This window comes from Eretmochelys imbricata, chromosome 2 (genome assembly GCF_965152235.1).
Source record: "Eretmochelys imbricata isolate rEreImb1 chromosome 2, rEreImb1.hap1, whole genome shotgun sequence".
In the NCBI taxonomy this organism is placed as follows: domain Eukaryota; kingdom Metazoa; phylum Chordata; order Testudines; family Cheloniidae; genus Eretmochelys; species Eretmochelys imbricata.
In genome coordinates, this window is record NC_135573.1 from 270,242,378 (window position 1) to 270,264,844 (window position 22,467).

At 57.1% G+C, this 22,467-nt stretch overlaps 1 protein-coding gene across 4 annotated transcripts in view; it reads left to right on the top strand.

Annotated features, from left to right (window-relative positions):
* Window positions 1-22,467, top strand: part of AGAP3 (ArfGAP with GTPase domain, ankyrin repeat and PH domain 3) — a 257,979-nt gene that overhangs the window by 135,797 nt on the left and 99,715 nt on the right. For 2 of the 4 annotated variants that reach the window (XM_077808650.1, XM_077808651.1), the window contains exons 7-9: window positions 667-794; window positions 12,901-13,056; window positions 17,046-17,138. In XM_077808650.1, the coding sequence (XP_077664776.1) occupies window positions 667-794; window positions 12,901-13,056; window positions 17,046-17,138 (377 nt within the window). Of the gene's footprint in view, window positions 1-666; window positions 795-12,900; window positions 13,057-15,621; window positions 15,685-15,748; window positions 16,641-17,045; window positions 17,139-22,467 lie in introns of those variants that run through there. The other 2 variants (XM_077808653.1, XM_077808652.1) reach the window with 2 other exon arrangements.

Here is a 22,467-nt window from a genome sequence, read left to right on the forward strand (position 1 = left end):
GATGTGGAGGTTGGGAAGGGGGCAGCTGTGGCATTTGAGGCAGAGCACGGGTGCAGCTGGGATGAAGGCCACAGCTACCTGGTGTGTTCAGGGCATGCCCCGTTCAGTGGCTGGCTCTGTGAGCGGCTGCACCCCCTGCTGCTCCTGCGGGAGCCCCTCCGCGGCCCATGGTGCCTTGCAGCTGCTTTCCAAAGCTCCAGCAGCCGAGGGTTCAGCCTGGACCTGTTCTGAGACCAGGGCTTGGATACGGAGCCAGTGCCCAGAGACTAATGGGTGTGTCCCAAGAAATGATGAGAATTTGACCTTTTTTCCTGCAGTTCACCTGGGCTCCTAGAAGATCTTTCAGAATCCCCCTGAAGCCACTGCTTTATGGGCAGTGCCAGGAGCTGTGGGACACGTACCCAGGGGGCAGGGCGAACTGCAGTGGTGCGCCGCCCCCCTGGGGCAGCCACTAGCGGCTCCGTGCTCCCGTGCACTGCAGCCCGAGGCAGCCGCAGGTTGGATGTGCTTCCGGAGTCCCTGGTGCCACAGCGAGGGGCAGTTTGAAGCCCCAGGTACTGGCTGCAGGCAGAGGCAGGAGCCGGCACGGGGTCGCTCTGAACTGCTCTGGAGGTGCAGTGGGTGGGGAAAGCCGTCTGATCCTAGCCCCTCTCTTCTCTCTTTCAGTGGCTCAAAAGGTGGTGGCCCTGCGGAAGAAACAGCAGCTCTCCATAGGGCCCTGCAAGTCCCTGCCCAATTCACCTAGCCATTCGTCTGTCTCTGCGGCCTCTATTCCTTCTGTGCACATCAATCAGGTGAGAAACGGGACCCCACCCCTAGCAGCCCCCTCTGACTGAAAGGTAAAGGCCGGGTCTGCCTAGCCCCCGTCTCTGAACACAAGCCCTAGAGTAGCCAGTGCAGCTGGTGGGGGGCTGCTGGCCTAAAGCCCAGAACAGCTCCCTGCCTGCCTGCCCGGGGGTCAGGGGCCTGCAGGGCAAGCAGCGTGGAGCCCCTGACGAGAGGGAAGATACCAAACACCAGCCAAGTGACACTCGGCTCTGGGAAGGGTGATTCCAAACCCTGAAGATCCTGGAGTCCAAAGTGAGGGTGGTACAATCTTTCGATTCAGCATGGGAGCCTGGAGGCACCAATAACAGAGTCCCAGGAGGCAGGGAAGCTATAGACTGCAAAGGCGGCAGGGCAGCTAGAGCTTAGCCAGTCTGGCTATGTGACCAGGTTCCAGGGCCCCCGAGGCAAACTGTCCCCTTCCTGGGCCGGGACATGCAGCCAAGGGTGGCCTGCAGAAGGAACAAACTCTGGCACGTAAGGTGTGTGCGGAAAGGGGGAGCCCAAGAGGGAATTTAAAGAGCAAATATCAGAAGACATGGAAACAAATAAAATATTGTCGGAGTGTTTGAGAAGCAGGAAGGCTGTGAGAAAATGGGTGGGTTCCTGGGAGCCCTAGGGGGAAGGGCACAGGTAAGGAGGAGGAGGACATTGCCCGAGCCATCAGTCTTCAATCCAGAGAGGATGCTGGGAGATGGCTGCCCTGGCCCCGGAGGTAAAGATTAGGCGCTGTCCGAGATGGAGGTGTACGAGAGGAGGTGCTGGACACGCTGCTCAGTAGGGAGCAGCAAGTCTCCAGAACAGGATGTTTGTGTGCCCAAGAGTACACGTCTTTTATTCGAGTCAGCTCCCACAGCAGAGACCTGGAAGGTGCAAACACTGTCCCTGAGTCTCAGGCCTGGGAGCCTGACTCCTGGAGCACTTAAAGTGGTTAAAACAAGGATTAAACACAGAACTGAATATGCTGAAGTGCTGAGGAGATAACGGACAAAGCTGCCAGAATGAGCTGCTAGCATCTTTCAATGGGTGAGTTTCTATTCAAGTTCATGGTCTTGGTCCCTACCTTAAAGTTACAGAGTTTGACAGCCAGAAGGTGCCACCAGATCATCTGCCTGACCTCCTGTCTAGCCCAGCACCTGCCCCTCAGCGCAACAACCCAACTGAGACACTCGGGAGGCGACTGATTTGCCACAGGCAGAGACTGGGGGGGCTGAGGTGCCCAATGCTCGAGCAATGAGAGAGACCCAGATAATCCCAGCGAGTGATCTGCGCCCACGCAGAGGGAGGCGAGGAGGTCACAGCCAATCTGACCTGTGGGAAGAGTCCTTCCTGGCCACACATCTAGCAGTTCATTAGACCCTGGGCATTGGAGCGAGAACCAGCCAGCCCAGCACTGAGAGCACGCCTCTTCCTGCAGCCCTGGCCCTCCCTGCCCACTGATCTCCGCACACCCTCAAGGGATCTGAAGCCAGTCCGTGTTCCCTGGGTCTCTCGCTCCCAGCTACTGAGAGGAGCCATTCCGTGACTGGGGCTCCTGTGGCGGGGGGTCTCGTCCAGGTCTGCCCATTCCACACCCAGGACAACGGGCAGCTTGGGAGCCTCATTCTTCTGCTCCTGCCAGAGCCTTGGCCCCCACGGCCCACCTCGGGCAGCGGCTTGGCCTTGTTCTGCCAGCAGGCTGCACACACCTGGCACTCATGGGCTCTCTAGGTAGCCACTGGGGTTACCCGCTAGTTCCAGTCTCTTCCACCCACCTTCAGGGACGCTTTTCATGAACCATTGCTGAGAAGAGGGGGCCTTTGTGCTCCGTCAGGGGCAATCAAGGAGGGGTCTTGCCTTTTGGAGGCCAGGGTTTCTCCTCCCATTGTTCCCCCACGCCTTTCCTTTTGGGCATGTGCACTTGATTCTGGACTTACCATGTCCCAGCAAATTCACCCAGCACTTCAGGGGTGGATGGTAACCCTGAGCTCCGTCAAGCCCAGCCTAGATCCTTGGGATACGTTCCCAGCTCTCGACATGCCGGGCACTTACATACCCGGGGCCATGCATCTGGCTTACAGGGGTATCTATGAGTCCCAGTGCAGGTCACTGCCATTCATAGAATCATAGAATATCAGGGTTGGGAGGGACCACAGGAGGTCATCTAGTCCAACCCCCTGCTCAAAGCAGGACCAACCCCAACTAAATCATCCCAGCCAGGGCTTTGTCAAGCCTGACCTTAAAAACTTCTAAGGAAGGAGAGTCCACCACCTCCCTAGGTAACCCATTCCAGTGCTTCATCACTCTCCTAGTGAAAAAGTTTTTCCTAACATCCAACCTAACCCTCCCCCACTGCAACTTGAGACCATTACTCCTTGTCCTGTCATCAGCTACCCTGAGAACAGTCTCACACCATCCTCTTTGGAACCCCCTCTCAGGTAGTTGAAAACAGCTATCAAATCCCCCCTCATTCTTCTCTTCCACAGACTAAACAATCCCAGTTCCCTCAGCCTATCCTCATAAGTCATGTGTTCCAGTCCCCTAATCATTTTTGTTGCCCTCTGCTGGACTCTTTCCAATTTTTCCACATCCTTCTTGTAATGTGGGGCACTGGACTGGACACAGTACTCCAGATAAGGCCTCACCAATGTCGAATAGAGCGGGACGATCACGTCCCTCGATCTGCTGGCAATGCCCCTACTTATACAGCCCAAAATGCCATTGACCTTCTTGGCAACAAGAGCACACTGTTGACTCATATCCAGCTTCTCGTCCACTGTAACCCCAAGGTCCTTTTTCCTGAACATTTTATATCCATCCATGACAGTACTCCAGTCATGTGAGTTATCCCACCAAGTCTCTGTTATTCCAATCACATCCTAATTCCTTGACTGTGCCAGAACTTCCAGTTCTCCCTGCTTGTTTCCCTGGCTTCTTGCATTTGTGTATAGGCACTTGAGATAACTCGCTGATTGTCCCGCTTTCTCAGTATGAGGCAGGAGCCCTCCCCTCTCGCGCTCTTCTGCTCTTGCTTCCCCCTGGTATCTCACTTCCCCACTTACCTAAGGGCTTTGGTCTCCTTCCCCCAGTGAACCTAGTGTTACGGAGTCCCCGGGCAATGCTCTGGAACTGCTTCCTATGAAGCCAGTCAGATCTCTGGGGGAGCCTCCTCTCTGTGAGCAGCCTGTCTCCAGGCAAAAAGCTTACACGGCTTCCACCTTCCTGGGTCTGACCTCGGAGCATTCAGCATCCCCCGCCCCTCCATGTGCTTCCCACAGCAAGTCCACGCAGGTGGGGTCCTGGGGAAGCCAGAGGGTCCTGCTGCCAACTTCACAGTCAGTCTTAGCCAGCCAGTAAAACAGAGGTTTATTAGATGACAGGAACACGGTCCAAAACAGAGCTTATAGGTACAGAGTACAGGACCCCTCAGCCGGGTCCATTTTGGGGGGCAGTGAGCCAGACAACCACGTCTGCACTTCACTCCTTCGTCCTCAGCCAGCCCCAAACTGAAACTCTCTCCAGCCCCTCCTCCTCTGGGCTTTGTCCCTTTTCTGGGCCAAGAGGTCACCTGATTCCTTTGTTCTCCACCCCTTTAGCTCTCTCCTTGCAGGGGGGAAGAGTCCAGGCCATCAGTCGCCAGGAGACAGAGTGTCAGCCATTTATGTACACTGGCCCTTTGCTCTGCAACAATTACATCCCCTTATCCCACCACCTAGAGACTTAAGAAATGCCTAGGGGAAACTGAGGCACCCCTACAGTATTCAGAGGAAACATTAAGAACAGTCCCACTTTGTCACACTTAATTTAAAGCCCTCCTCACTAGGTTAGCCAGCCTGCTTGCGAAGATGCTCTTCCCTCTCTTCGTTAGGTGGAGCCCGTCTCTGCCTAGCACTCCTCCTTCTTGGAACACCATCCCATGGTCAAAGAATCCAAAGCCTTCTCTCTGACACCACCTGCGTAGCCATTTATTGGCTTCCACGATTCGACGGTCTCTACCTAGGCCTTTTCCTTCCACAGGGAGGATGGACGAGAAGACCACTTGCGCCTCAGACTCCTTTATCCTTCTTTCCAGAGCCACGTAGTCTGCAGTGATCTGCTCAAGGTCATTCTTGGCAGTATCATTGGTGCCCACGTGGAGAAGCAGGAAGGGGTAGCAATCCAAGGGCTTGATGAGTCTCGGCAGTCCCTCCGTCACATCGTGAACCCTAGCTCCTGGTAAGCAGCAGACTTCTCGGTTTTCCCGGTCAGGGCGGCAGATAGATGACTCAGTCCCCCTGAGGAGAGAGTCCCGGACCACCACCACCCGCTTCCTTCTCTTGGGAATGGGGGTCATGGAACCCCCATCTCTAGGACAGTGCATCTCATGCCTTCCAGTTGGCGGAGTCTCCTTCTGCTCCCTTCCTTCAGACGTATCATCTGGTCCACTCTCCGCCTTAGGACCTGTGGAGAGAACATGAAAACAGTTGCTTACCTGTATTGGCGTTGCTGGTACATGGACATTCCCCTTTTTTCTTCTGGAGGTCACATGATGCCAAATTTCTTCACCGTCCTCCTGTCCCCGATGTGCAGCCTGCTCTGAATCTTCAGAACATTGTGCCCGTAGAAGCATATCCTGACGTCTGTCCAGGAAATCTTCAGTTTCTCTTATGCAACGCAGGGTCGATACCTGTTGCTCCAGACCTTGAACCTTCTCCTCCAATGTGGAGACCAGATAAAGTCTGCTTTGTGCAGATAAAGTCGCTTCTGTCCTGTGGAAGAAAGACAAACATGGCACATCCAGTGCAGGTCACAACAGCTGAACACCCTCCGTGCATATTACTGTCCTTCTACGAGCTTCCTCAGATGTTGCAGTAACTTCTCAGAGAAGCCTGCAAGATGGAAGCCTCAGTAGGCTCTCCCCAGGCAAACTCCCTCTGTTAGCCTCTCCACCGTTCGCTGCTCAGCTGGTTCACAGCGGGCTGCCTCTTTATAACAGTCAGGGCCACTCAAGGTCCACCTGGAACAAAGCACTCCCAATTCACACTTTTCAAGCACACGGTCAAACTGACAAACTGTCCTCACAACAGACACTCAGATACTCACCAACGCAGCCCTTAGCGCACTCCTCTCGGACAGATTCCAGGCAAACTCCCTCTATTATCCTCTCCACTGTTTGCTGCTCGTGGCCCCAGCAGGCTTTACCAAGCATCTGGCGGGAGGGACAGCTGTTCTCTGATGTTGGGGCACATGCTGGAGAGAATGCAGGAGGTTTTGGTAATATTTCTATAAACGCTATGTGTGACTCAATGTACCCTCTCCCTTTATGTTGCTACCCACTGGGTGCGAAGGGGTTAACTTCCTCTCTGGGACCAGGAGACTAAGAGCTTGGTGTGGGAGGCACAGAGGAGGCACAAGGCACTGTTGAGGCCTGGCCACATCTGGGCCCTCTGCGGAGATGCTGGAAACCTCCGTGACGGCAGATTAGTTTAAACTATTGGAAGCAAAGGAAGCTGAAGCGTGAACCCATCGAGCGGAGACAGAGAAACTGAGGCGGGAGCAGCTGGGTGTTAGGTGTGCAGCTGCAGACACCCAGACCTGCAGCTGGAGGGGGAAAGAGGGTGGCAGGGAGTCAGAACATCTGCTTCTGTCAGCGTGGGCTCTGCCTGAAACTTGGTTTCCCCGTGCTGACCTGAGGACTCGGAGTCCAGGTGACAAATAAACGCTGCCTTGTTGTAACTGGGCCATGCTGCAGACTGGGAGCGTCGCTCCCTGACAGAGGGACGTCTGCAGGAGTCTAGGGAGCTGCGCTGCGAGTCAGATGGGGCTGGAGCCCACAGGCCTGGTCTGGGAGCAAGGGTCTGTGGGGTTCACCATGGGGAAAGCTAAGCCTAGAGCTCTGCAAACCATGGGGGTCCTCCCCGAAAGTATATCGAGGCCATGGCAGAGCTCACCCCTGGAGAGCCGTGACACGTGCACCCCGCCTTGCAGCCCGGTTTGTCCAGGGCAGATCCCTGCAGGACAGCTGCAGTTCTGAGTCTGTCTCATGCCTCGGTTTGCAAGGGAACCGTGCCAGCGGTCTCTGGCTTCGTAGGAGCACTACTGGATTCCAAAGACCTTCCAGCCTCCGGAGAGATCCCAGCCCATCCTTTCACCACAGCCAGCCACGCACAGGCTGCTGGGGCGTATGGCCCATTCCCCTGGCTGAAGGCATCTACCAGCCAGCAGACACGGTGGGGACATCCATCTCACTGAGCCAGAGTCAGTCTGAACAGGGGGGCCTTCCATTCACCCCTTCCTACAGCAGCATCCATGCCAGATGCTTCCGCACTGGGGTGGGGAATGCCCCCAGGTCTGTGGGCCCTGGAGAGCCCCTCGTTCTATGGTGGATCAGAGCAGGCCATGTTGTAGGCAGGGCTCTGGGAAGCATGTGGCTCTCCCTCTCCTGACAGCACCGTGAACCATGTGCTGTGTCAGGAGTCAGGACAGGGCTTGGCCATCTCTGGTCCGGAAGCCATTCCCACTGGGCAGCACTAATGAGTGAGAGTGGCCTGGCCCTCTCCGTTGGCAGGAAGCTTTTGTTGCCCCAGGAGGGGCTCCGGAAGGAAACTCTCCTCAAATCCCTGTTCCCTTGGACAGATCAGTTTGCCAGTAATCAGAGCAAGTGCCCCCTGCTCTGCTCCACACGCAGTCTCCCACATGCCTTCGTCTTCTCATGAACAGGAGGTCTCCTGCATGCTTTCTCCAGGGCTTCATCTCCAGGGTCGTCAGGGAGAATAGATGAGACGCAGCTACAATGAATTGTGCAGCTCCTTTTGAGGCGAGACAGACCTGCTACGTGTGTCCATATGGCCTGCTCCCACTTCCAAACATCCTGGATCTTCTGTCTCAGAAGCAGGGGCAGATCCTTCAGGTCCCTGCCACTGGCCACATGGATGTTAGCTCACAGAAGATCCTGCGCCACAGATGTCCATGGCATCCTCATCCACAGGAAGGAACCACCCACCAGCTCCCTCTGCAGGGTTTTCTGTCTGGGGTACTCGGACGCACCCGGTTCCTGTACACACTCCTGCCCCGGGTGAACTGTCTCCTTCACTTGTAGCAGACCAGTCCTGCCATCACTTAAGTCAGAGCCTCCCTGGCTGCAGCCTCTGCCTGCCATCCGCCTGAGCCTACCTGGTGCTCACCCCCTGTGGTCCCCCAGACTCCTCCAGGGTGTTAATCCATCAGTTAGAGGGCCCAGCTAGCAGCTCAGCCTAGTCCACCTGGTCTGTGGGGACCCAGGAAGGACTCAGTGGCTTTCTCGGTGGCTGTTGTCATAGCCAGAGATGGTGGGCTGCGAGCCCTGATGCCTCACTTTCCTATATGGTGCTCGTAGGGATGGGGAGGCTCAGTCCCTGCCCCAGGCCTTCTCCAAGGTGTGTTCTCGCTCCCACCTGAAGCAGGCAGGTGACCTATCTGATTTCTCACCCTGGGGAGGCGAGGCTGCATGCCTTGGGTGCTCAGAGAGCCCTTTCTGTTTATCCAGATAGGACAAAACCACTCAGGAGTTGCCTTGTAGTTTGCAGCCTGCAGTGATAGTTCCGGGGGCAATCTTTTCCCCAGAGGTTATCCCAGTGGGCCAGCCCAGTTTGGTGTGAGCTGCAGGCCTCTCCCCTCCTGTGGGCATTGGCGCTGCAGCTCCTTTAGCGAGACTTAGGACCCTTGCTACCAGAGAACTTGGCAGGGTTGCATCATGGAGTTCAGTCTGCACCTTGACGCTGTGTTACTGCCTAGATCTGGCTCCCTCCTCAGACCTCACCTGCCTCGTTTGGGAGCTGCTCGCTCGTCGTTGGATTGTCAGCGGTGCGTGTGGATTCACACTGGCAGGAGGAGGAGATGGTTGGGCAGATCCTGCAACCTGCGCTCCTCTCGCACTCCTTGGAGGCTGTCTTGCCCTCTGGATCAGTGAGGGAAGGGCACGGTGGGGGAGGCTGCATCCCCCGGGGTGATTCTGGGAGGAGTGCCGGTGAAGACACAGTATCCAGGCGCAACCCCAATGGACGCTGCTGGCCAGGAGGCCCCGCATGTGCCCCGGCAGTGGGATCCACCCAGACAAATGTCACCAGCAGCCGGTTACTGTACAGTCAGGAGCCATTCTTTGTACAGTGTGCACTTGGACTGAGGAACTCACTGCCACGAGGCCGCATGGGGTCCGAGGGCTGGCAGAAGTGAGACAAGGGTCCGGTGTTTGTCTGGATACAGGTGCATCTGGAGCTGCCACAGGGGAGTGACAAGAAACTGAAACAAACCCAAGAGTCTGGCAGGGCTCCCTGGCCTCCTGCTTTGGGGTGTTTGCAGCCTCCACTGGAAGGGGCAGGAGAGAAGAGCTGCTCACCACAGGACTTCTCGGCCTTCCTCATGCAGCCGGCACTGTGCCAGGAGTGCCTTGCCTGAGCTACTCTGGCTGGTCCAGGGCTGCTGGGACAGTCTGTGTGGCGGGGGTGCCGAGAGCCATTGAACCGAGCGTACCCTGTGTACAATGGAAACCCCACTGCACCCCTAGGTCCAGCACCGAAGGGCTAGTCCTACGGTCCTCAGAGAAGCCAGCCCCGCTGCAGCGTCACGAGCCGCATCCCAGCCCGGGGAGAACCCGGAGTCAGCGTTGTTGTGAGCTGTGTGGTCCCCCGCAAGCTCCGTGCCCTCCGTTCCAAGCCCTTGTGATTGGAATAAAAGAGACTTGGTGGGATAACTCACATGACTGGAGTACTGGCATGGATGGGTATAAACTGTTCAGGAAGGACAGGCAGGGCAGAAAAGGTGGAGGAGTTGCACTGTATGTAAGGGAGCAGTATGATTGCTCAGAGCTCCGGTACGAAACTGCAGAAAAACCTGAGTGTCTCTGGATTAAGTTTAGAAGTGTGAGCAACAAGAGTGATGTCGTGGTGGGGGTCTGCTATAGACCACCGGACCAGAGGGATGAGGTGGATGAGGCTTTCTTCCGGCAGCTCGCAGAAGCTACTAGATCGCACGCCCTGGTTCTCATGGGTGACTTTAATTTTCCTGATATCTGCTGGGAGAGCAATACAGCGGTGCATAGACAATCCAGGAAGTTTTTGGAAAGCGTAGGGGACAATTTCCTGGTGCAAGTGCTAGAGGAGCCAACTAGGGGGGGAGCTTTTCTTGACCTGCTGCTCACAAACCGGGAAGAATTAGTAGGGGAAGCAAAAGTGGATGGGAACCTGGGAGGCAGTGACCATGAGTTGGTTGAGTTCAGGATCCTGACACAGGGAAGAAGGGAAAGCAGCAGGATACGGACCCTGGACTTCAGGAAAGCAGACTTTGACTCCCTCAGGGAACGGATGGGTAGGATCCCCTGGGGGACTAACATGAGGGGGAAAGGAGTCCAGGAGAGCTGGCTGTATTTCAAGGAATCCCTGTTGAGATTACAGGGACAAACCAAGGGTGATGTCGTGGTGGGAGTCTGCTATAGACCACCAGACCAGGGGGATGAGGTGGACGAGGCTTTCTTCCAGCAACTAACGGAAGTTACTAGATCGCACGCCCTGGTTCTCATGGGAGACTTCAATCATCCTGATATCTGCTGGGAGAGCAATACAGCGGTGCACAGACAATCCAGGAAGTTTTTGGAAAATGTAGGGGACAATTTCCTGGTGCAAGTGCTGGAGGAACCAACTAGGGGCAGAACTCTTCTTGACTTGCTGCTCACAAACCAGGAAGAATTAGTAGGGGAAGCAAAAGTGGATGGGAACCTGGGAGGCAGTGACCATGAGATGGTCGAGTTCAGGATCCTGACACAGGGAAGAAAGGAGAGCAGCAGAATACAGACCCTGGACTTCAGAATAGCAGACTTTGACTCCCTCAGGGAACTGATGGGCAAGATCAGTTGGGAAAGATGGGAAAGGAGTCCAGGAGAGCTAGCTGTATTTTAAAGAAGCCTTCTTGAGGTTACAGGGACAAACCACCGGGATGTGTAGAAAGAATAGTAAATAGGGCAGGCGACCTTGGCTTAACAGTGAAATCCTTGCTGATCTTAAATACAAAAAAGAAGCTTACAAGAAGTGGAAGATTGGATGACCAGGGATGAGTATAAAAATATTGCTCGGGCATGTAGGAATGAAATCAGGAGGGCCAAATCGCACCTGGAGCTGCAGCTAGCGAGAGATGTTAAGAGTAACAAGAAGGGTTTCTTCAGGTATGTTGGCAACAAGAAGAAAGCCAAGGAAAGTGTGGGCCCCTTACTGAATGAGGGAGGCAACCTAGTGACAGAGGATGTGGAAAAAGCTAATGTACTCAATGCTTTTTTTGCCTCTGTCTTCACGAACAAGGTCAGCTCCCAGACTGCTGCGCTGGGCATCACAACATGGGGAATAGATGGCCAGCCCTCTGTGGAGAAAGAGGTGGTTAGGGACTATTTAGAAAAGCTGGACATGCACAAGTCCATGGGGCCGGACGAGTTGCATCCGAGAGTGCTAAAGGAACTGGCGGCTGTGATTGCAGAGCCATTGGCCATTATCTTTGAAAACTCGTGGCGAAATGGGGAAGTCCCAGATGACTGGAAAAAGGCTAATGTAGTGCCCATCTTTAAAAAAGGGAAGAAGGAGGATCCTGGGAACTACAGGCCAGTCAGCCTCACCTCAGTCCCCGGAAAAATCATGGAGCAGGTCCTCAAAGAATCAATCCTGAAGCAGTTACATGAGAGGAAAGTGATCAGGAACAGTCAGCATGGATTCACCAAGGGAAGGTCATGCCTGACTAATCTAATTGCCTTCTATGATGAGATTACTGGTTCTGTGGATGAAGGGAAAGCAGTGGATGTATTGTTTCTTGACTTTAGCAAAGCTTTTGACACGGTCTCCCACAGTATTCTTGTCAGCAAGTTAAAGAAGTATGGGCTGGATGAATGCACTATAAGGTGGGTAGAAAGCTGGCTAGATTGTCGGGCTCAACGGGTAGTGATCAATGGCTCCATGTCTAGTTGGCAGCCGGTGTCAAGTGGAGTGCCCCAGGGTTCGGTCCTGGTGCCGGTTTTGTTCAATATCTTCATAAATGATCTGGAGGATGGTGTGGATTGCACTCTCAGCAAATTTGCGGATGATACTAAACTGGGAGGAGTGGTAGATACGCTGGAGGGCAGGGATAGGATACAGAGGGACCTAGACAAATTGGAGGATTGGGCCAAAAGAAATCTGATGAGGCTCAATAAGGATAAGTGCAGGGTCCTGCACTTAGGACGGAAGAACCCAATGCACAGCTACAGACTAGGGACCGAATGGCTAGGCAGCAGTTCTGCGGAAAAGGACCTAGGGGTGACAGTCGACGAGAAGCTGGGCATGAGTCAGCAGTGTGCCCTTGTTGCCAAGAAGGCCAATGGCATTTTGGGATATATAAGTAGGGGCATAGTGAGCAGATCGAGGGACGTGATCGTTCCCCTCTATTCGACATTGGTGAGGCCTCATCTGGAGTACTGTGTCCAGTTCTGGGCCCCACACTACAAGAAGGAAGTGGATAAATTGGAAAGAGTCCAGCGAAGGGCAACAAAAATGATTAGGGGTCTGGAACACATGACTTATGAGGAGAGGCTGAGGGAACTGGGATTGTTTAGCCTGCAGAAGAGAAGAATGAGGGGGGATTTGATAGCTGCTTTCAACTACCTGAGAGGTGGTTCCAGAGAGGATGGTTCTAGACTATTCTCAGTGGTAGAAGAGGACAGGACAAGGAGTAATGGTCTCAAGTTGCAGTGGGGGAGGGTTAGGTTGGATATTAGGAAAAACTTTTTCACTATGAGGGTGGTGAAACACTGGAATGCGTTACTTAGGGAGGTGGAAGAATCTCCTTCCTTAGAAGTTTTTAAGGTCAGGCTTGACAAAGCCCTGGCTGGGATGATTTAATTGGAGATTGGTCCTGCTTTTGAGCAGGGGGTTGGACTAGATGACCTCCTGAGGTCCCTTCCAACCCTGATATTTTATGATTCTTGTCTGAGCCGGCTTCCCTGGGGTGCCAGGGGCACTCTGAGGCGGCCCTGCCGTGCGAGGTCGCTCGGGGGGTTGTAACCACCCGGGGGCAGCCTGCTGGCCGGTCCCAGGCGTACCCAGCGCGCTCTCTCTCTCTCTCCCGCAGGCCACCAATGGCAGCGGCGCCTTTAGCGACTACTCCTCCTCCGTGCCCTCCACCCCCAGCATCGGCCAGCGGGAGCTGCGCATCGAGACCATCGCTGCCTCCAATACGCCCACCCCCATCCGCAAGCAGTCCAAGCGGCGCTCCAACATCTTCACGGTGAGTGTGGCCAGTGGCGGGACGCGCCAGGCGGGCGAGGGGGGCGTGGGCCCATCGGCACAGGGCGGCCATGCTCCCGGCCATGCGTGTGCTCGGGCCATGGCGCAGAGCGCGACTTCTGTGGGCACGTGGGGGCGGAGAGGCTGTGGGGAGCGCAGTGCAGTGCGTGTTTGTGTGTGTGTGTTTGTGCATGCACATGTGTGCATCCTCTGTGTGCGTGTGAATCCTCCCCGAGTATGTGCGTGTGCGTTCTCCGTGTGCACACGTGTGTGCGTCCTCTGTGTGCGTGTGAATCCTCCCCGAGTATGTGTGTGTGCGTCCTCCGTGTGCGTGCATCCTCCGTGTGCGTGTAGGAATCCTCCCCGGGTGTGCGTGTGTGTCCTCTGCGTGCATGAGCATGTGCATCCTGTGTGTGTATCCTCCATGTCCGTGTGTGCGTGTGCATCCCCCTTGCGTGGGGAGCGAGGGGTGGCTCTGCCTGCGTGGGCGTACAGCACTGGTGCCCCTTTCCCATCGCTCCCCCTGGGGCCATGTCCCCCGAGCAGGGGCTGACGTCCCCAGAGGCTGGGACTCTGTTTCTGCACTGGCTGAATAAGCCCGGCAGGGTCTCATGGGCGGTGGTGCTCAGAGCCAGCAATGGCACATGGAGTCCCTCTTGCATCCATGTGTGACGCTATCCGGACACCGAGGGGCCCCTGCTGATATGCAGGGGGAGGGCTGGGCATGTTTGAACCAGGGGATTGAGGACGACATCATGGGGAGTCAATTGGGGACATTTACAGCTGTTGTTTCTGCTGGTTGTGTTTGCACCCCATCTCTCAGCACACTCTACACCCATATGCGCACACAGCCACCCCACTGTCCCCAAGGCACCTGGGCCTCCCCACACACCATCCCAGCATGCCCCACGTGCACCTCCATCCCCGTCTGAACACACACAGCAACTGGGAACTCCACTGTTCCACAACACCCGCACACCGGTGAGCACACCCGTCCACTGTTCCCCCAACACCCGCCCACCGCTCCCCAGCACCCGCCCACCAGGGCGCGCACCCGCCCACCGCTCCCCAGCACCCGCCCACCAGGGCGCGCACCCGGCCACTGCTCCCCAGCACCCGCACATACCCACCTTCCCAGTGTGCATACCCATATGCCCAATGCATACACCTCTCACCCACCTGCACCTCCCCAACACCCTCACCCCCAGTGCACACAGTTCCCACCGTGGACCCCGCTGCTCCCCAACACCCTTCAGCACGTGCACCCCCCACATTCTCTCAACAAGGGCCTGTAGAGTCTCCTACGTGGTCATGCTCACTGTTGTGCTCCTGTTCTAATGGATTTCCTGCTCCCTCCCCCGTCGTTACTCTCGCTCATGCTCACACTTGCTGTTGTGCACCAGTGCACACCGGTTCTCTCATGTGCTCTCACGCTTGTCCACACACCCACTCGTTCTGGACTCGCCGTCAGTTCATGTTCACGCTCTCCCTTTCGCTCCTGTTGGAGCGCGTCAGGCTTGTGGTGACATGCTCATTCTCAGCTTCTTCATTCTGGGGCTCATGCTTCATCACTATGGAAGTCATCAGTCGGGGCTCACGCTTGCTTGCCGTCTCTAGGGGTTCCTGCTTGCTTGCCCTCTTTTGCTCAGTCTGGGGCTCAGGCTTGCTTGCCATCTTGAGGGGGTTCCTGCTCGCTTGCCTTCTATGTGGGGCTCACGCTCACTCAGTCTGGGGTTCACACTCACTCTCTGGGGGGCAAGTGCTCGCCATCTCTAGGGGGTTCCTGCTCGCTTATCTTCTCTGTGGGGCTCACGCTCACTCAGTCTGCGGCTCACACTCGCTTGCTCTCTGTGGGGTTCATGCTCGCTCAGTCTGGGGTTCTTGCTCACTTGACTTTGTGCTGGGGCTTCGCTCACTCATGCTGGGGCTCAGGCTTGCTGGCTGCACGCACATGACTCACATAGGGTGGTGGTGGCCGTGGCAGCAGCAGGATTTGAAGGTGCTGATTCCCTCCCTCCCCCCACAGCTGGGCTGGGCAGAGCAGTTTGTCCGGCCACTAGCGTGGCCAAGCACCCCGCCCCATCCCTGTGTGCACGGTGTGGGAGAAGCGGCAAGGCCTGCTCTCACTGGGTCAGCTGGCCCCTCTGGGTGGGTGTGCAGGGCCTTGCCTAGGTTGCTAGCACTGGGGAGAGACACGAAGTGCCCAGCTCTGGGAGCAGCTCACCCAGCTCCGAGCTGCAGTTTGTTCCCTGGAGTTTCATCTGCAGGCCTCCTCCCCTCCGGCTGTAAGTGCCCTGCTGCCTGGGGCCTCTCCTGTGCTCCCGTCCCTGGGAGTGAGGTGCAGACAGACGGGTGTGTGGCCACCAGGTGGAGACTGACTCCCGTTCTCAGCGATGGCTGCCTCCCAGGCTAGCACTGGAATGCAACTCCGGAGCTCGGCCTGCTGCTGCCTCTGGCTGCCCGCTCCGTGGCTGGCCTGTCTGTCTGTCTGTCCCCACCGCTGACAGACTCATGTCCGTGTTCTGAGTATAACTTGCCAAACTCTTTATTCTTTCGATATTTGCAGATATGTGCCACTGTTTCCAACTTTTCATCTACAAAAAGGCCTTTCCAACTCCTTCCAAATTAGAAGATCCAGGTGGTTACACACGGCACCTCTGTACAAATTCTCTCACTTTTCATTGCCTCTCCAGGGCCGGATAAGGGATGGGCACTGGGATTGATCTAAGATTAGAGGCTCGCCCGCCCGTCCTCCAGCCAGCATGGGTTCCCCTCCCGGAGACACGCAGGAGCCTTTTAACCCCCCCCCATGTAAAGTCTAGGAAGCGCTGAGACGGCCTGCACGTGCACTCTAAGCTGGGACATTTCTGGGCCTGCCGGATGCTGTCTAGGCCCTTTCCATGTTCCGGGGATGCCAGGCGGACGACCTCCTGGGATGGAAAGACCTGCAGACCCAGCGGGACCAGGGCAACGGCAGCCAGCGGAGACGGATGGGCCAAGGGACGCTTTGCTGCCCGCTAGCACCCGCTGCTCGCACTCCGGCCCCTTCCTCCTTCCTGCGTTTTCCTGCAGCCTGCATGGACTCCTGCTCCTCCTCCTCCTCCTCCTCGCGGCAGAGCAGCCATCTGTGTCTCTTTCTTTTCTTCTCTTTCGATCTCCTGGCTTTATCCTGGGCCCAAAAGCGAGCAGATTGGTGTCCCAGGCGCGCAGGGCAGACGTTTCTTTCTGATCCAAAGCACATGGGGAGCTCCCCACCTGAGGGAGCTCGTAGGACACAAGGGAGAGACGTTGTGGCTGCCCTTCTGCTGCCATTGTTGTGATTCTGAATGTATTGATTGTGCTCCGTGTCGTGTATGACTTGATATTTTCCTGTCTTAAGCACCTTGAATGAGTTCTGCTCCACAGACTGTATATTTCATATTGTATTTACTGGAGTTTGCTCTCACCACAGCCATCCTCAAGGAGTATCCGATACTGCTCTAGACTCTCTAGATGTATACTAGATAGTTATTGTCCATGCTCTTTTGTAAGGGGCTGGTCTCTCTGCCCAGTGACCTGTGCTACTTTGTATGGTGCAAGTGTGTTCACAGAATAAATCTGTTGGATTAGTAGGAGTGTGAGTTCCTTTCACTGCCTTGGCCTCTCCTGCTTCCATCCATGCTCCACCGACATCCCATGCTCTTCCTGTTTGTGTCACCGTGTGCTGTGTGCCCCCGAGGGAGTGAGGAATCAGGGGCAGCCCTTTGCTGTGAGGAGAACGGCTTTGGGGCAGGGTGTTAGATGGTTTGGGGGGCTGGGTGGGAAGCTTGGGAGCAGGTGGGCTCTGGGGAGGCCAGGATGGGAGTTGAGGCTGATTACAGCGTCCTTAGAGGGGATGGGGAAGAGGCTGCCCTGGTGAGCGTGTGCTGGCCCAGCGGGGAAAAAAGTGGGCTGTGTGTTCCTTCTTCCCCTGCCCCTGTGTCTAATGCACCTGTGTCTCTTCTCTTCCAGTCTCGAAAGGGCGCAGACCCGGAGCGGGAGAAGAAGGTGCCGGAGTGCAAGGCGGACAGTATCGGCAGCGGGCGGGCCATTCCCATGAAGCAGGTTCGGATTCCCTGGCCCCCCTAACCATGCCAGAGCACTGCCCGCTGGGGCAAGGGTCCTCAGGCCTCCTGAAGGGCAGCAGGGCGTCGCAGCCTGGGCCGGGGCGTGGCAAGGGGAGCATATGCCATGGGTGCATGCTGGGCTAGGCCACGCGGGTGTCCCAGTGGGAGCGGGGCAGTGTCTGTCTCAGGCTCATTGTGTTTCCATGCATGTGTCGCTGTCACCGGCTCTGCCTTCAGCGTGTGAGTGTGCGTGTGCGCAGCCCCCCATGCGTGTGCGCGCGTCATACGTTTGCCATACGTGTGCCGTACGCGCGCTGGTACCAGTGCTCCCCAGCAGAGGGCAGCAGAGCTCCTGGCTCCTGGCTCCGGCCCTGGCCCTGGCCCTGGCCCTGGCTCTGGTCCCTGGCCCTGGCTCTGGCTCTGGCTCTGGCTCTGGCTCCTGGCCCGGGTTTGCTGTCTGAGGACACGCAGGCGCTGGCCTCCTGTTGGGGAGCCGCACCCTGTGGCCCAGCGGGGCCCAGCTGCGAGCCTGCAGGGCCAGAGTGAGCCAGTTCACACTGGGCAGCTCAGGTTCTGCTCCTTCCTTGGGGGTCGAGGGGGAGAAGTGACTCCAGCCTGCGGCCCCCTCTGTGTCCTGCAGCCCCGGTTGTGGTGCTGGGGACAGGGTCCAGGGGTGGCGGATGGTGGGAGCAGGGCCAGGGGCATCTCTGGTGCAGTCACGAGGAGGGGGCCCCAGGGCAGCGAGCGAAGGGGAGGGGAGAGGCCAGGTATCGTTGTGTTTCCATGGCAGCTCTGGTGTTAAAACTGGGCCAGGTCTGGGTCGCTCGTGGGAAGGGGCAGCCAGGGACGTTCTGGCACCGGGGTGTTGGGGAGGGGTCTGTGGTTCGTGAGGGGGCAAGGGGGAGGGGGTCTGTGGCTGGCTCTGGGGTAATGGGGAGGGGGTCTGTGGCTGGCTCTGGGGTAATGGGGAGGGGGTCTGCGGCTGGCTCTGGCTCTGGGGCGATGGGGAGGGGTCTCTGGCTAGCTGTGGTACAGCAGGTTGAAGGCAGGGAGGCCATGGAGGCCAGCGTGGCTCGGGCTCTGGGTAGGAAGGGGGACAGATAAGATGCACACCCAGATCATGCCCCCCTGTCTCTCCTTCTTCGGGTGGGTCCTGCTCATTGAGTCCTTTCCTCCTCACCAAATTGGAGCTTGACCTGAGGTTGCTGTGGGCTGTTTAATCCCCTGTTTCTGTTAGCTGGGGGCATCTGGCCATCCCTTCCCCTTGCTCCCCTTTCTCCATCTCTTATGGGGCTGGCTGCATCCCCGGGCCCCACTGCAGGGGTTGTGTGCTGGCCCTGGCTCTCCTAGCCCCTCTCCAGGGGTATCTGCTGCGGGATGAACATTGACCCAGCCACACCTGGCACCATCACTTTCCACAGGTTCATAGATGCCAAGGCCAGCCGGGACCTTTGTGCTTGCGAGAAGGGAAGTTTTGCCTCTTTGAGGCGGCCAGGGGTGGTGTGTAATTGTCCCAGGTTACTGGGTCAGGGCTAGAGACGGTTCTGGGTTGTATTGTTGAAGAGGAACCCCTAGATATGGAACCTGGCCCTTGTTGCCGCCAACTCAGGCAGGAAGAAGGGTCACATGACCATCCTGTCTGAACCCTGGTGTAACGCAGGCCAGAGACCTGCCCCCCAGTTATTCCTAGAGCCAATCTGCCCCCTCCTCCCCAACTTTTAGAAGCAGTGTCCAATCAGGGTGGGCACTTAGTGGCTGGGTTCATGTGCTGTGCCTCTGGACCTGCACAGGCTGCCAGGCGGGAGGGGCAGGGGGAAGTGCTGGGCAGAATCTCTGTGCGGGGCAGAGACAGCATGTAGGGACAAGGCGGTACCCTCACTCTATTCATGACTCAGTCCCCAAGACTGACCTTGGAAAGTTGCAATTCTCCATGTTCACTGGACTCCAGGAGCTGGGGCTTTTGGAGAAGCACCAAGTACTGCAGAAACCACAATAAAACCATGAGAATTGGTGACTCTGGTGGGACATAGAGGCTGGGGCCCCGTACAAACGTATCCCAGACAGTCCCTGGCCCAAGGAGCGTTGTGGGACTTGTTTCTGTTGCCAAAAGGCAGTGCCGAATGTGGTCAGTCAGGGAGGCTCAGGTACGATGGGGAGTGGGAGTTTGAAGTGCTGGCTGGACAGATCCTGCGCAGTGGCACCAGGATATGCTTGGGTTTCTGGGATGTCACGGTGCCAACTGCCCTGACAGGTGAGCCCAGGGGACACTTGGCCTGCACCACTTCCGCCCCGAGAGCAAGGAGCAAGTGATGCCTCCGTGGTCTCGCTGCGCTGCTGAAAGGCCCAGCAGGGTGCACCAGCTCTGTTCTCTCCTTGTCCGAGGAGCGCGCAGAGCTGTCTCTGCTCAGGTGCCCACAGACCCTTCAGCGGGGGAGGGCGACACCCATGGCTTGGATCAGGGCCTCCCTTCACTTCCAGCAGGTCCCGTTCCTTCCCGGAGGTTCTCCCAGGGCTCCAGCTCTCGGAGCCATGATGGGTCCCTGGGTCATGTCTCTGACCATGAACTCTTGGGCGGTGACTCAGATCCCTGCAGCTGCTTGGCTGCACTGCCCCAGCATGCCAGGTACAGCTCGTCCTGAGCTTTCACAGACAGGCCAGGCTAGCTCTGCTCCCATGGCATGCAGCCTCTGATGGGGCTGGCTCCAGTCTCTTCAGAGTAGTGTCAGCAGAGCCCTGGGAGGCTTTGATAGGCCCTGGGCAGCAGCCAGGCTCAGAGGATCCCAGCCTGCCTGAGGGATGGCAGCAGGTACTTTTTACTTATTTCTCTGGCCCCGTCACCGCAATGTGGAGTGCCTCACACTCTGACAGGCTTGCTGCATTCGCCCTCACTCTAGGCAGGCCAGAGTGGTCGTCAGGGAACTGTCCCACAGACACAGAGGGACCGGCCTGGGAGTAACTGGCCCAACAGGGATCTGAACCCAGGTCTTCTGGTCCTCAAGTAGAGCCCCAACCACTGGACCATCCTTTCTCCAGGTGCCGCCCCTAGACAGGAGCTCACTTGAGACAGCTCTCCCAGGGCAAACACTGGCAGGTGCCAGAGGCTTGCTAGGCAGAGGACACGACCCCCTGGAAAGCAGCATTTCTGAGGTCTCTGCAGAGAGGTGGGGACCAGCAGATGCTGATACAGGTCCCCTTCCCTGAGGCTCTGAGAACCAGTTCCATTTTATTTCTGCATGGTGTTGCATTCCGATGAACTGGTGGGCCCTGGAGATGGTAGAATATGGTTTTACCCCAACCACACCCCCTTTCCAGGGACCTGTCCCAGGAGAAACGACCGCACTGTGAACTTACCACCCTGCTGCTGCTAGCAAGGAGAATGTGGCCAGAACCATACAAAGGCAAATGAGTTTAGTGCCAAAGGAAGAGAGGCTAAGATCCATTCCCGGGCGTCCGTGGTGAGGAGCCGGCCGTAACCCTGCCGTGAGAGGGGTGCTAGAGCCTCACAACCTCAGCAGGGGCGTGGGAAGGATAAAGTCTTGCCCTGCACTCCGGTTCAGGGCTCCCCGCAGAGAGAGGTCTTGAGGGCCCAATATTCCAGATGCAGAACAGCAGCCAGGGCTCCGGAAGCTGTCACCGAGAAGTGCAAACCTTGTCACCGCTGCCCAGCTCTCCTGGGGTTGTTCCTTCCGAGGGGAGCGGGGATCTCAGTGCCTATCCCCTCGGCAGATCCCCACCTCTCCAGAGTGTCACAGCTCGTGTGACCGGCTGGCTGTGTAACTGCGGGGGTGCTAGTCCCCCCCACTGAGGCAGAGGGACTGAGAATGGATATGGGCTAAGTGAGGTGGCTGGAAAGTGGGGACCCTTCTGCCTGGGCGTGTGTGGCCTCCGGTAGAGCGCTGCCCAGCGTGCACGGCCAGTACGTGGGGGGAGATCCTGCTACTCCCTTATTCTCCGTTGAATCTGCCTAGTGACCTTTCTGGGTCCTGTGGGGAGAGGACTGCAGTGCCGGTGGCTAATTCATCCCCAGCTTTGGTGGCAGAGCTGCAGCGCCCTGCATGAGCGGGCTGCGTGCTCAGACAGGAGGCTGGTTAAGAGAATCTCGGAAGGAGTGAGTTTGGGGGGTGCTTTTGCACCAGTGGGGAAGGCTGCTGTTCCGGGGAGCAGAACTATCCCGCAGGAAGCTGGTGGCAGCTGCTGAGCCTTGCCCATCACAGCACGCCCCGAACATGCTGCTAGTGAGCCGATGTCTCTCTCTCCCAAACTCCAGTTGTAGACGCTAGAGCTGGATCCACCCAACTCCCGTGGCCCCCGTGTGAGACAAAGGAGTCCAGCCTCCTTTCTCTAGCCCTTCTCCTCTGACCTGGGCCTGGTGTGGGGGCTGCTGCACGTGAGGCTCCGGCTCCCCACCTGGAGCCCGTGCTATGATCTCGGCAGGCCCAGGCCCGCACTGGGTGAGGAGGGGATCTTTATGGCTGGACGCTTGACGCTGAGAACTGGGCTAGCTGGGCTGGCAGGCTGCCGTTCCCAGCTGGTGGTTCCTGGGAACAAACACACGTCCCCTTCCTCGTGCAGTCACATAGTCAGCCCTGAGGGCCTGGGGTCCCTGGGCCAGCTCTGGTTGGGCTGGCTTCTTCAGCGGGGCCCAGAGCCGGGGACTCCTCCTCCTTGGGATCTGGGACCATGCTGGGAGCTGAGATTACATTTAAATTGCCATTTGCATTTTCCAATCAATACACGACTTTACAATTAAGTTTGGTGTTAAAATTCTTAGCGAAAAGTGAGTGGAAGGGAGATTTGTGGAGTGAACGAGTCCTTTGGGGGCCATCGCGGCTCCCTGCCTCATTACACTGCATACTGCATGCTGCTGCCACTGCTTTCCCGGCGCACCCCCCAATCCGAGCACAAGACGCCGAGGCAGTCACGCGGGCCAGCCTCGCAGGGCCGGGGAAGCGCGCTGGAGATGGTGGGCTGGCTTGCTGTTCATCCCTCTCGGCCTCTTCCCTTTTGTGACCTTCGCACTGGGGAAAAGGAGCTAGCAAAGGATTCAGAAGATGCAGAACCCCAGGGGAGGCCCGGGGTAGATAGGGATGTGGCTGCGTGTGGCCATTGGGAACATGCAGGATTTGTGGAGAGTGTGTGAGAGTATGTGGGGTTGGGGATTCTCTGGGGGGAGCTGGGGCATTGTGTGCACAGAGCATGCGCATGAGTGGGATGTGCTAGCACAGAGGTGTCCAGCCCTTTGGGGGTGGACCCCCCATTTGTGATGGTTCTGCCCCTGGGTTCACATGTGGCTGCTGCATCTCACCTGGGTTTTGTCCTTCTCCTCC